The 14,413-nt window shown below is 39.2% G+C and overlaps 1 protein-coding gene across 4 annotated transcripts in view; it reads right to left on the bottom strand.

The window, feature by feature from the left end:
• RFX3 (regulatory factor X3) overlaps positions 1-12,413 on the bottom strand; it is a 110,817-nt gene extending 98,404 nt beyond the window's left edge. For 2 of the 4 annotated variants that reach the window (XM_057406065.1, XM_057406067.1), the window contains exon 1: positions 11,652-11,832. In XM_057406065.1, coding sequence (XP_057262048.1) covers positions 11,652-11,775 — 124 coding nt within the window. In that variant the 5' untranslated portion in view covers positions 11,776-11,832. Of the gene's footprint in view, positions 1-11,647; positions 11,833-12,074 lie in introns of those variants that run through there. The other 2 variants (XM_057406068.1, XM_057406066.1) reach the window with 2 other exon arrangements.
• Between the last annotated feature and the right edge of the window lie 2,000 nt (positions 12,414-14,413).

Raw genomic sequence — 14,413 nt, 5'->3', positions numbered from 1 at the left:
CAAAAATATAAAGAAATGAAAAAACACACACACACAAAAAAAAAACTAAACAAAAACAACCACCACCACCAGCCCCCCCAAGAAGCACAACACTTTTCAGATTCCTGGCCTTTGTTTCTTGAATAGCACTTACAAACCAGTCAGCAAAGAACAGAATGCTTCATCAATACCCATGAACTGCTCTCAATGAAGCAAAGAAATATCAAATTAATTTTAAATTTTTAAATAAAATCCAATAAAAATTTTGTTTGCAGTTTTCTTTTTATTTTCCTGTTTTGCTACAATAAAAGAATTAAGAAATGCAAATTTAGACCCTAACAAACACACACAAATAAAAGTCCACAGAAATCAACAACTAGGGTTTGGTTTTGCCATGTATTTACCCAAGGTCTTTTCTTCTTGCTTTTTAGATCCATAGTTGCCTTTTCCTGAAGAGACTAACAAATTTGTTTTCCTTCTATTGCAGTTTTTTATACTGTTGTTACTTTTGCTGCTGCAGGGCTCCAGTGAGAATTCTCAAGGTTTCACTGTAAACTATTTCATAAATAAATCCATGGAACCCAGTCTATGTCCAGTCCTAAGTTTGTGAAATCCAGAGAATAAAGTGTTAGACCAAAATAACATAACTGTAGTAATGCACTGAAGGAAAAAGGAATGTAAGAGTTCTGTGTTCTTAGGGAGATCATCTCTTGGGCACCCAAATGATAACTTTGTGATATGTCTCAGACAACTATTTTGTGATTTTGGCTCTAGATACTCTCACTCCTCCAGAGTGATGATTCAGTTGCAGGCCTAAGAAAAGGAACTGACCAACATGAAAAAGATGACAAACTAACTACAGCCTAGGATATTCTGTAAAGTCAGAGTCACAAGTAAAACCACAGTATCATTCAGGTTGCCAAGGATTTCAGGTGCTCTCAAGTCAAACTTCTTTCCCAAAGCAGCCTCAGACTTGCCATCTGAGGGGCCTTATCCAGTCAGGGCTTGAAAATCTCTAAGGACAGAGATGACAAAGCCTTGCTTGGCCCCAGCTGCATTGCTGGGCTGTCCTCATGGGGAAAAAGGATTTTCCTTATCTCCAGTGTAAACCTCTTGATTTATCTTGGGAACATTGTCTCTCATCCTTCCACCATGCACCACTGCGAAAAACTGGTTCCATCTTGATGATCTCTTGCAGGCACTAGGCAAAGCTGCTGTTAGGAGCATGAAGCTCTTCTCCAGACTGAACAAGCCCAGGTCCCTAAGTGTCTCCTCCCAGACATTTGCTCTTCCAGCTCCTGACTATCTTAGTTGCCCTCTGCTACACCCCAGTTTACCAACATTTTTCACGTAATGGCAGGATGGTGAGGGCAAAACTAAACATGGATGTAGATGTTGCCTAGTAACTCCAGAGAAGGGTGGGATAATAATTTCCCTCAATTTCCTTCCTATACTCTTGTTCATACATCCCAAGAATCACTGCTGATCTTCTCTACTACCTAGGAACACTGTTGGCTCACGTTCAGCTTACTGTCAACTAGGGACCTAAGGGCCTCCTCCACAGCACTGCTTTCCAGCCACTCTGTCGCCAGCCCATAGTCTACTGACTACTGGCTGAGGGTCAGGACCGGTATTCCTCTCCCTTCTGGCAAGTAGATTACTGTAAAAGTAAGCTAAAAGAGAATCCTTTCTTCAGTGACAGCTTTTGTACTAGATTTCACCAAGTAGCACAAAAAAAAACCAACATGATGACAACAGATAATCTATACATTTGCTGTAAGAGAAGATGCACTTTCTAACACTCTGTGTTAACAGATTATTTGAGAAAATACACTTTATACATAAACAGCATAACAGTCAGAGATGTGCAAACCCACCAGTTTTACCCACTGTCATAATGTAACTCCATTTGACTAGGTTGAACCACCTAGATTAAAAGGTGATGCCCTACTAGATGATTCTTATTCCTATGAAATTATCTGCCACATATCTTTTGCTCTTTGAGAAAAAAAAACAACAACCAAAGGACACAGCACTGAATGCCCTAAGCATCTTCTGTTCCTTTGGTTTTATGGCAAACTTAACAATTTTCATACTAGTAAATTAAATGCTGTATCTAGAGTATGGAAAAAGTTTTTGAATCAGTACATGAAAGACACAAGTACTTCATGTAGAATAAATACATTTTTTAAAACAGAATATAAGTATTAGCCAATGAAAGCAGATCACTGGGAGTTCAGAAGCACAGCTATAAAACAGTTACACTTGTGACTAGGCAGCTTGGTTTATGGAGATGACACAGCTAATTTTATTAGAGGACTTTACACATTATCAATCAACGTGTCTATACCCACTATTAACATCCAATTACAACTTCAAGCCATTTTTAATGGCCAAATCCTGCTGTGTTGCCCTTCCTATACAACAGATTTGGACTACGTACATTAGCACTTCTGGTCACAACTTCCCACACACACTCTTTTCTTTGTTATAGATGACCAAAACTTAACTTCTAATCTCCTCTCAGATACATCTGTTTTTCTGCTTTGGACATTATACCTTTTCCAATACTATAAGGTGTGAGAAGAAAATTATATACTTTAATAAAAACATCAGGTATTTTCAGTACAGGTAAAAAAGAAAAACAAGACAAAACAAAACAAACAAAGCCCCAAACAACAACAGCAAAAAGAAAAAAAAAAGAAACCCCACAAAAACAAAGACAAAAAAGAAAAACAAACCAAAACAACTGCTAGCTCCAGCTTAATCTTGTTTCAGTAGGCTACAGATGGCCAGCCTGTTGATGTTGAGCTTTCAAGAAATTCAGCTGAACAGTAACCATCCTTCAATCATAACATGTAACCAACAACACAACTATGCTGACACAGAACTTTTGAGTATCCCAAGCTTATGACTGTGCTGAGGACACAAGTCATTAAAAGCTGCTGAGATTCACAGCACTGGGTTGTCCCAGGTCCCAGTCAATTAAGCCAGTATGCCATCCTCAAATCAAGCAGTAGGAGTCCTTAAAAGGCAGTCTTCCACATGCAAAGCAATCCTAAAACTCACCTTCATCTCAGCTATCTGAAATACGTTTGTGATGCATAATTTATGACTCAAGGCCACATGAAGACTATGTCTTTCTTAAATGATGAAAGTTGTCACCACCCAAGTTATGATCCTGTGTCTAGCTCTTCCCATAAGTCAAGAAATGTCAGTTTCTTCAGAAGTCAATCAGAAAAAAAATCTGTACTATACAAAAGACAAGCACGGAAGATATTGAACACCTTCAAACCCCATTAAAGACAGAAAACTTTACTCAGTGGCTCATATCAGGATCATGGCTGGTGATTTTAGTATCTGAAATTTAAATCTTAGTAAGATCTGCCTCACCAAACAACTACTGATATAAGATGGTAATTGAAATCTGAATAACCCAGACCACATAAGTTCATAAGGTTACGCTCTCCGACTACTGACCATCTGGATGACTTGAAAAGTGCATGGAAAAGCACGCACCAAACAGCTGCAACTGAACCAGCATAAAAACACAACCTTTAAAATACCAGGAGAAGCTCTGTTTCACAAAACAAAATCACTACTTGCATGATAAATTATACTACTGCTTTGTATGACCAATTCTAATTCTCAGTCTATTGCAAATAAACCTTGCCCTTAATTTGGCATAAGTTCACTAGTGAAGTGTACTTCAGTTACAAAACCCGAATTCTGAGATTCAGCCTGAGGTTTGGAAAGCCCTAAGCCCTTCTTATCTCCACATAATTACACACCCAGTGCACCAAAACTTCTACAAATTTATCTGCCCGCTACTGTTCCTCGAAATACCATGTCAGGATTATGCTCCTTACAGTACAAAGGAGTTTCAGAGAGCTGGAGAAAAACTCAGCAACTCAGGACAACCTTCAGTTGGAAAGCACCTGGAAAACTGGAAAGAGACAATACCATGTAGAGTTTCATGTTAGCTCACTCTCGCTCACCTCACTTCAAAACCTAGAATCTGAGCACAAGAGGACTTTCACAGAATAAGGGAATGCAGCCATACTTCTGTGATACATACCTCTATTCTAAAACTAAGCATGTTTTAATCCCTAAAACAACCATAAGGATGATATAGCTACAGAAGAGCTTTCCAAATAATAGTCTTCCTAGAAGTTACACAGAATTGCTACTATTATTACACAGAATCAACTCTTCAGAGTTCAAAATCTGCTGGATTCTACTTTTTCCATTTACTAAATCTGATATAAAACAATAAAATAAATATGGAAGAGTTATTTATTGATGCTTTAGCACACTGCAACTTAGCTGAAGTGGTTTAACACAGAGTGGGACAAATGAAATAGGAGTGAACTAAATACTAAATGCAAACCAACATGTTGACATGACCTTAGCTACAAATGTTCAACAAACTAGGACATCAGTTTCACCTCATGGCTAACAGTTAATTTGGTAAATCAGCTACTATGCAGGTAGTTCAACTGCTCCTCACCAGCCAAGACTTTGAATACAGCCAGACCTTCACAGAATCAGAGAATTGTGAGGGCTGCAATGGACCTCTGGAGATTAGTTAGTCCAAACTTTCTGCCAAGGCAGGGCCACCTAGAGCACATTACACAGGAATGCATCCAAGCAGACCTTTCTGCAGAAGTAATCCAAATAGTTTTCATAAATCATATATTAATTTTATAAATGGGTGTAATAGTGTGTAGACCTATAGGTATCTAACCATGAACTTCCTATAAATTAACTGTAAACTGTGTGTGATCTGATCGTTAATTTAGGGTTTTTAATTAGAAATTTTGAGTAAATTTAGTTTTAAAATGGTGATTATAGAACAACTCTTTTCCTAAGAAAAGGTTTTAAAAAGCAAGCAGAGGTTTTTAATTAAAGCAAGTAGTTTTAAGGCAAGTTTATTTTCTTTACAAATTCTCAAAGACACCCAAAGCCATTAACATCAAATAACCGTAATAAACATAGCACATAAAAATTTAACTAGAAATACAAATTAACAATCCATTGTGTACAGCCACATACCCTTCCTCATGGAAGATCTCCTCAACAGGAATGTGGAGTAGGACAATAACTGCCTTCACTAAATCTGTACGTCTACTGTCTCTCCTGCTTATGTAAAATACGGAATATCGAAGAGGTAAGAATACAGCACAGACTTGGGGAGGAGGGTAAAGGGGGAGGGAGAGAGAGCAGAGAAGTAGTTGGGGCTTTAGATGGAGAATTCTGAAAACTTTTTGCAGCAGTTAAACAGAAGGTGAATCTTCACATTTCAGACATTTAACATGAAGACAGAAATCCTGATATCTACCACTTGTTCCAATGGCAAGAGAATTACAATTAATTTGTTATTTTTGCTTTCACCTACCTTTAATGAGTAGACTTAGTCCTCCCTAATAAATACTAGTTACTTTTTGCAGTTCAACTCATGTAAGACTGTTCACAGTGCAGAATGCTACCAAGAGATAAGAAAGAAGAAAAGGTGATAGAATCTCATTTTGTACCGATTAGGCTACAGAGACCAATAGGAGTCTTTGCAAATGCTTTGTATATAATCTTCAACAGATCACATTGAAAGACACTAGCTCAAATTGGCAATCCTGGTCATCTAATACACTAGCAAGCAACCTTTTAGATAGCCTACAAATATCCAATACCATTGTCAGATTAAGGGAGCAAGTAACCAAACAGTGCCCCCTTTCCCCTCTTGGATTTTGGTACATTGAGGGTGGAGGTGGTGTGGGGCAGGAGAAGGAGAAAATCAGACCAAAGTTACTCTGGAAACAATGTAAAATGCATCACCTGAAAATTCAGCAGACATGAACTAGCTTATTGGAGCTAAATATGTATTTCTGAATTTTAGCTCCACATAGGCATAATACATAGCTATATATAACCTTAACAACTGTATTGTATGTACTTCCAGCTCAGAATGCCATTACGTTTCTTCAGTTCTTCATAAGGGAAGTATAGGTAAGCAACACAGAAAAAGGTAATCAAACAAGAAAACACAACACCTTGACTGAAGCAGACTAAAGTGATTCAATGACACCTGAAAAGTGATATACTGCAGCTTTTAACAGATTTGCCCATTTCTCTTTCTACTTTGCAATGTTGTATGATTTAACTACAGTAAGTTTAAGTGTTCAGAAAACATCCCTGAGGTAGTATATAAGAGAAAACACAGATTAATTATCACAAGGTAATAAAACAGAAGAGAGAAGCCATTTACTTGGCAAATCCACAATAAATGAGGCTTTGAGTCATTAGTTGTAGTGGTAGCATCCAAAGCCTGAACAAAATCTAAATACATGGTTCGTGCCTCAAAGACCTTATAAACCTACCTGAGATAAGATTTCAATATGATGAAAATGAAAGAACTAAAGAAATTCTTTCCTCCAAGAAAGTCTAAGAAGTTGATACATACTCAGTGTACTGGGCCCATGGGTGGATGAAATGACCTTTAAAAATCATGCTAGGTATTTTTTTCCTCTTACCAATGAATAAATAAAAATCTCTCAAATTTAGCAATTAATATACAATCTTTGGTGTTCCCACAGCATTGTTACAAATGCCACTGAAGAATTTAAACAAGTAAGACAGGTCAGAAGTTACAAATTTACAGAGGAAGTCTGAACTGCCAAAATTTAAACTTCCAAGCGTCATTAAAATATATTAAAATTGTAACACAGGATTTTATTTTTTTTATTACTTTTTTTTTCTAATACAACCGACAGTATAGTCCATCCACTGCCTTTTGATTTTGGGCCACTATATCTGGAGCTAGGAAACCAAAGACAAGCAATTTACCATGGTGGAACAGGAAAAACAACCTGCACCTTTACACATGCTTGCAATGTAAAATTGTACTGCACTAGACACCATCATCCATATGCACAAAAGAAACATTAACTTATTAATCGTATGGTGTATGGAAAAACAGTAGATATTATTAAGCTATGGAAGTTACAAAAGTGAAATTCTAATCTGTTAGGTTCATATACACAGAGAAATTTTTGCAATGTTAACACAGTGGTACTCAAATATGTAGAGGATATGGTTTTTATTGCTGGTTTTTATTTTGTTTTGTTTTTGGGGGGGTTGAGGTTTTTAGTGGGGTTGTTGGTTTTTTTCCTTTCCCATAACTGATGATCAATTGAGAAACCTATCCTAATCAACTAGAGCTCATGTGTCATTTGCAATTTGGAAGTGAACAAGTAAACTTCAACCTCAGTTTCACCCAGGAAGAATTCCAGCAACAAAGAAAAAACAAAACAAAACAACTATAAGCAGCAATCATTTTTTAAAAGTAATTCAGCTATAAATGTTCAAGTTACATAAAATGTGAATACAGATTATAAATGAAAAAATATAACATATAATAAAAGTCACTCCAAAAGGCATTTGTTTCTCAAGTTCATCTAACTTTTCAGATGAGCAATAATTTACTTCATTAAGCATACACTATTTCAGCTATATGCTATATAGCCATAATTTACATACAAATAGTTGTTCTCTTTCACAGAGATTGATTGTGTTTTAAGTGTGTGTATTTATATATGTACCTACACATACAGACATACTCACCTATGAACAGCCAATTTCTCCCATGCTTTTTAGCACAATACTGCCAAAATAGGAAGCTTGATATATTGCAATGAACAGAAAAAAGTAGAAATAAATAAGATATACTCAAATCACATCTATGTTATCAGTGTATTTGAAAGAAAGATTTTTTAGCATTTTCTTTCCTTTTTTGTATTTCCAATAGTATAGCACCCTCTGGTGCATCTTTTAGAAAGAAAACAACTATGAATAAACACCGGTCATTATTATAGAAGAAAAGGAAAAAAAAAAAAAAGAAAATCTTAGAAACAAGAAATGCCTAAGAATTATTAGAAATCAAATTTCATTGTCTCTATTAAAATATTTTATAACTGGGGAAATTATAACTATTAAAGAACAAAATAATTTTAAAAAAGGAAAACTGCAGGTGTCCTAATGTGGGGAAAAAAAAAGAAGTTTGAAATTTACCCTATATTCTTAACAGGTCATTTTTATTAAAATTAAAGTCAAACATTATTTAAGAAAAAAAGGTAATTCAGTAAAAAAATTGTTACATCAAGCAATATATCTGCTCCTGGTTTTGAAAGCAAGCAAGTTATTAGGACTATATCACACAGTTGCAAACTGCTAAGTTTTACACCCAAATAGTCACATCTCTTTAAAAGTCCAATGAGAACAGAATTTAAAAAATAACATGATTATACTATATGGAACACCTCAGACTCTGATATGACATGTTAACTACTGTAACACTCCTACTCACCGGGAAAATAATTTCCTACAAAAGTACATTTTCCTAATCACAAAAGCAGAGATCACCACCTGCTTTAAGCAGCTCTTTTGTAAACCTCTGGAAGTCTCAACACAACACACAAGAACTGGAAGTGACACCTGTTTAAATCAGCCATCTGTCCCTAACAAACTAGATTTAGCCAAACAGTATATGCACAGCTCCTTAAATTTCCAGAATACTGGCAGATTGTGAGAAAAGACAAGTCCTGTAGCAATTGACAATGGACGTTACCAGAAATACGTAAATAAACTTGTGGTGAACAGAAAAACATGATTTAAGCATTAGCCTATTCATTTTAAAAGCCTCATTAATTTTTCAGCTCTCATTATTAGTAATAAAATAAGTAGTTTCATTCATAATTCAAAACCATACTGTTTTGGTATTGTAATATTCATTCAACAAAGAGCTTGATTTTGAAATGGAACTCCAACTACAAGGACACTTCAGTACCACTGAAAGCTTCTTTTTTATTCTGTATTTGTGATGCACTTATAACATGTTGTTTCAGCTGAAAATAATTTTTAAAAAGGACTTCAAGAGTCATAAAACTTATATTGTTGAAAACCTATTCATTTTACTGCAGGTAAAAATACAACTAATTCAGAATACCTTAAGAGGGAAAGAAACCTTTCATAAGAGGACAAAGTGAAGATAGAAACACTAGCTAGAACTGCAATGATAAAAGATTACTGCATTTTAGACACTTGCTTACATTGCAAGCAAGAAGAGAGGAAAATACTAACAGCCTTCCTTCTCAATGTAAAGTTTAGTAAATGAAAAAAAAAAAAAAAATTACAGAATTTATTCTTTAGACAATTTTGTGATTAGCAAACTACCCTATCAAGTGGGAACGAGAAACAGGATAGTGCTAACAAAGCCAAACCTAATTATCAAATAAAGCACTCTGACTTTAAACTCTTCAACAGCATTGTATCTTTGATTTCCATTTCATTTATCAACATTACATTACTGAAAAGGTTTCTCCAGAGTAGCACAATGTAGAGTTAGCTCAGTAATAACAGAATAGAGCATATGATCCATTTTGGCTCATGAGGATACGTTAAAACACAATTAGACAGTTACAAAGTCTAAGCCATGAAAACCAATGGGGGAAAAAAAAATAAATCAGAAGCCACCTCATTTTCAAATACTGGTTCCCATCACAGGCATCAGCTATTTGATAACTGATAGCATTAGGAAATCAGAATGCATAATGCAGATCTCATGATCATTACTATATTTTAGAGAGAACAAAAAGTCAATACTTCTCTCAGTAAAGTCCATAACATTAAAGCTGGTGATTACAGTTGCATAATTATTTTCCAAATTGCAGTCATTTTCTAAGGAACATATGTCTAAATAGTACTAAAAAAGTCTTTTTTTTTTTAGACAAAAATCATATACTTTTAATCTGATTTATTAAGAAACATGCATGTCTCCTCACAAAGTTAAAAACACAAAGTTTGTCTAATAGCCTACACATGCACTTTCCATTGTTACCAGGTCTGGATACATGTTCTGCAAAGAGATTCAACGCCTAGGAAGGATTCCATTCCCAAGTAGTACTCTGTCCTGCTGTAAGAGGGCTACTCAAGATAGGCATGGAGCAGAATGAGTATCCTCTCTTTTCAACAACAGTAGAAGGCCAGGAAAGATTTTACAACCAATGAATCATATAATTTACCCAATAAAATAACAAATACATTATGATTCAACTGTGCTATGTAACTGATGCAGTACTGTAAGTCCCACTGAAAATTCTTACTCTCTTTAGAGCTTATTTAACAGCAAGACCTAGAAAATCAGTACTCAGTGGTTTCATCTTTGAGTGAAATCACAAAAAGATGATGATGTAGAAACCTTTGGTCATTACTGAAACAATAAATTTTCAAAGTTCTTGCTGGCCCATGAAATATATATTAAAAAAAAAAAAAAAAGACAAGACAGATCCAATATGCCTTAGCCTAAGAAATATTCATATCAACAGTGCACTAACAGCTTAGCATGGTTTTTGTTTGATAGCTGCTTTGAAAAATTGCCCATGTCACAATCATTTGTAGTTCAGATGTGAGACAAATACATTATTGCTGAAATTGCAGTGAGGAACCCTGCATTTTATACCAGCTTCTACAGATATAAACCCAGAAAAAGTGTATATACAATTATAATGTAGGGTTTACATTAAAACCATCTTTTTTCCTATTTTACTAAATAAAGCAATAAGGAAATAAACAAGCTGTCATTCAGCTTGCCACACATGATTTTACAAGTCTAAGGGGAGAGTGCAACATGGATATGGAGATTTTATAAGAAAATTTCATTGCCATAATAGATGCCAAAAATTCACTGCATCTCACAGAATTTAAAAAGTATATAAAGTATAATTTGATATCACTGATGAGGAAGATCTTGATATCTTAATAAGCACACAAAAAGGATGAAGAAAACAAGCATTCTGGATTAAAAACAAAAAACCAAATGTAAACCATTCACATTAATAACAATTTCTACTACTGCTCCTTGAGAAGTAAAAAGTTGCCTCTTCCCTCTTTCCCAAAGGTACTCATGAAATACAGTGGCAATTATGAAATCACAAAGACTTTTTTTAGTACTGTTTCTTGTTTTCTCCCTTCTTTGTGTTGCTCAGCACACAAACTCACAGTCAATATCCTGAATTTCCTTTATTGTGCAGAGTTTAAGGAAAACGAAATAAATTCTCTACACGTGAACATAATTCACTGTGCATAAACCAGATATGCACATGCACTGGCAGTATGAAGCATCATTTAAAAAATAATCCCCTGCAGAAGGAGTGCAGAAAGGAAAAAACCCTTCCTGCTCTGTGTGTGTGTATGGGGGGTGGGGGTGGTACTGAATAAGCAGAAAAACGCTTCACAATACAAAGAAAATACAGCTTGCACTAAAATAAGCAGCAACATTAATTATGAATAAAAGAAAAAATACATGGCTAAATAAAGCACAAAAAAGTGATTAATACGATCGATAGCACAAGAGTATCATTATAAGACACGGCAAGTTTACAAAAATCTGCAACAATTAGTCGCGTCAAATCAGAACAAGGCCCCTGTAAGTAAAAAAGCAAAAAACACCCCCTGCCTCTTGGTGTGCTACAGGATCCGAGTCTGGCTACATCTTTCCTCCCACCCCACGGGTTTTTTCGGGTTTCAAGTAAGTAACCTTAGACTGTGGCCGGAGCCTCGTTCCCCAATTTCTACGTTCCCCCATCCATGCAAACGAGAGACCAAGTAAGATGCATACCCACCGCATCCATGCAATTGTCCTGGAGGTCCCAGAAGCGTGCCTCCGTCCCCATCACCGCCAAGCCACTCTTCCTCCTCGCTTCGCACAGCGGCCAGCTCCCCTCCCCGCCCAACAGACACCCCCATCCCAAGCGCCCCTCTCAAGAACGCACTCCCCACCCAACCGCAAAGTACACCCAGGGACAGCGGGGCGGGGAGTGAGGGGGGGGGGGGGGGGAAAGGCACACAGAAGAGGGACGGAGAAGGGTGGCGGCAGGGAAAAGCGGGGGAGCCGTGAGGGCGACCCACGTACCCCTCGCTGCGCCGAGGCCAACGGCGCTGCCCAAGGGAGCACCCCGGCCCGGATGCTGCGAAAACTGGGGAGGCAGCGGCTGGGGGAGGGAGAGCGGAGGGAGGGCCAGCGTGCGCCCGACAAGCGTATTCACCTGGGCTGAGGCGGGCTGTGGTGGTGTTCCCGCTGTCGTTGCTGCTGGAGGTGGCTGTTGTTGTTGTTGTTGTGGGTGACGATGAGGAAGGGGGTGAGGAGCAGCAGCAGGAGGAGGAGGAGGAGCAGGAGAGGTGCGGTTGTTGTTGATGGGTAACAGTCGCCAGGACTACGGTGACTATGGCGCTTGATTCACAAGGCAACGGTTGCTATAACTCACAAAAGGGAGAGCGAGCGAGGGAGGAGGAGGCGGTGGCCCAGCCAGAGAGTCCCGGAAAAGGCGGGGCCTGCCCTAACGGACGGCGCCGGGCGGCCGGGGGCGGCTCCCCCAGCACAGACCGGTTCCCGCGCTGCTCTCACGCCGCACGAGGGGTGCCGCCGCGGACGGAAGCGCGGAAGCAGTGGCAGCGGAGGCCCGATGGGGCTACTGGCGGCGGGTGGCGGCGCGGGGCCCGCCGCGAGGGGCGTGGCCGTGCGGGTGCTGCCTGGGCCGGGCCTGCGGCCGCTTGACGCCACTTCCGGCGGGCGGGGAGCAGCTGGCCGGGCTGCGGCGCGGTTGCTGCTGGAGGGGTTTCAGAGCGCCTGCCCGCGGGCAAGGGGACAGCCGCTAGGCGGGACGGGCAGGAAGTGGGGCCCAGCGGCGGCTTTTCTCCCCCACCCACCGCCGCCTGTCACGGGCGACCCACGCCTCCTTCCCTCGGAAAATGGCAGCGAGGAGCCCCCGGCGATGGGGGAGCTACCCGGCTGCCGCCATTTTAAGGCGGGAGGAGCGGCTGCACCCGGGCACGCAGCCGTGAGGCTCCGCGATGGCCCTGTCCGCCTGCGATATTCCGGTGAGGAGGCACAAAGCCACACTGTGGCCGAGCCAAGGCACTGGGGCGCCTGGTGGCTTGCTTGGGTCCCCTTGGCTGTGCCGTGCCAATGGGCCTCAGTCCCCTCGACCCTGTGCGGGTAGCGGGGCCGAGGTGCGGTGCTGACACGCAGCTGTGAAAAGCGGCTGCTCTCTTGTGGCATTTGATGTCTGTTCATTCTAGATGTGTTTCTGGGGGACGAGTGACGTGGCGGTGCAGGTGGCTTTCTGGATGTATGCCTGGAGCTCCAATGGCCATGACAGTGTCTCTGTAGTGCCAGTATACCCTCATCTGCAGCTCTTTACTAACCTGCGAAGTGTCTCCACAGCTCTTTACACAGCTGCTGTTGTTATAGCTAGTAATGCTTGCCTGTAATGTATGTAAACCACCTAATTTCCTCATGACTGCATCCTGTGTGCTGGTCTGTATCCTCACATGTTCTGTTACCAGCACATGGTTTAACAGTTTCAACACCTTTCGCATACCTGTAACTCTACGTACCTGACGTTAGCCTCACATACCCTACAAGCACTCTACTACACCTGTCTCTGCAGGGCCAGATTGCCTTAAATTGCTCTTACATACCACAGAAGTGTTTGCAAAACATTGGTTATAGTTCACTGTGATTTTCAGGGCTCCATATAACCATCACAGCCATAATAACCATTTACCAAAAAACCCTGGAAAATCTGTAAGTATATAAAAATAAAGCCTTAACTGATGGAGCTCTAAGTCTATGACAGAGCAATCTTGAATTAATAAAACTGCACTTCTACAGCTGAAGTCTTACTACTTCCTACTGTCAAACCTGATCTTCCTGAGAAGCTAAACTAGTAACTGCTCTACTGCAGTCTTCAACGTCAGTGATGTCTGTGTGTTGTTTTAATAGATCACACTTATTTGCAATAGTAGCCTTGTCAATCAGAAGCACTAAGATAAGGTACAACTGTAAACAATCTATTGTAATAATAATACATAGCAATGTATTTAAGCAGTCCATTTAAAGGTAAAAGGTATTTTGATACACATCTTTTATTCTGTCCAGCAAATGTGGGTAGTTACAGTTAGCTAGTAACATGTTGAAAGGTTTGAGAATTTGTATTTTCTTATAGTTTTATATTTCACATGAACGATGTAGAGGATAAGGGTGTTGGACACCAGGTAGTTTTGCCAGAAAATCATTGCCAGAGCAATGTGACTCGATTCCATGGTAAAGCTTTAGTGACATTGCTAGAGAAAGTGTTGATCTTAATTTTTTTTACTTCTTGATACTGCACTGTCTTTTCTGTAGTGTCGGTTGTCACTACCATGCTTATTTGCTTGGCAGAATGAATAGGGTAAGATACAAATGTCATAAAGTTGAAGGATAAAAACACTGGGCTGTTGGTTTGTGTTCTCATCATGGGATTTTATGTCCGTGTGGGGAAAAAAGCAAACCTAAATCAGGCCTTGGCAGAAATTTAAAATATATATGTATAAGTATCTGTAT

This window comes from Pezoporus wallicus, unplaced genomic scaffold, assembly GCF_028554395.1.
Source record: "Pezoporus wallicus isolate ANWC-B61680 ecotype Strahan unplaced genomic scaffold, APGP_CSIRO_Pwel_v1 contig_7506, whole genome shotgun sequence".
Lineage (NCBI taxonomy): Eukaryota > Metazoa > Chordata > Aves > Psittaciformes > Psittacidae > Pezoporus > Pezoporus wallicus.
Note: the sequence above shows the minus strand (reverse complement) of the source record. Positions and strands in the feature narration are given on the sequence as shown.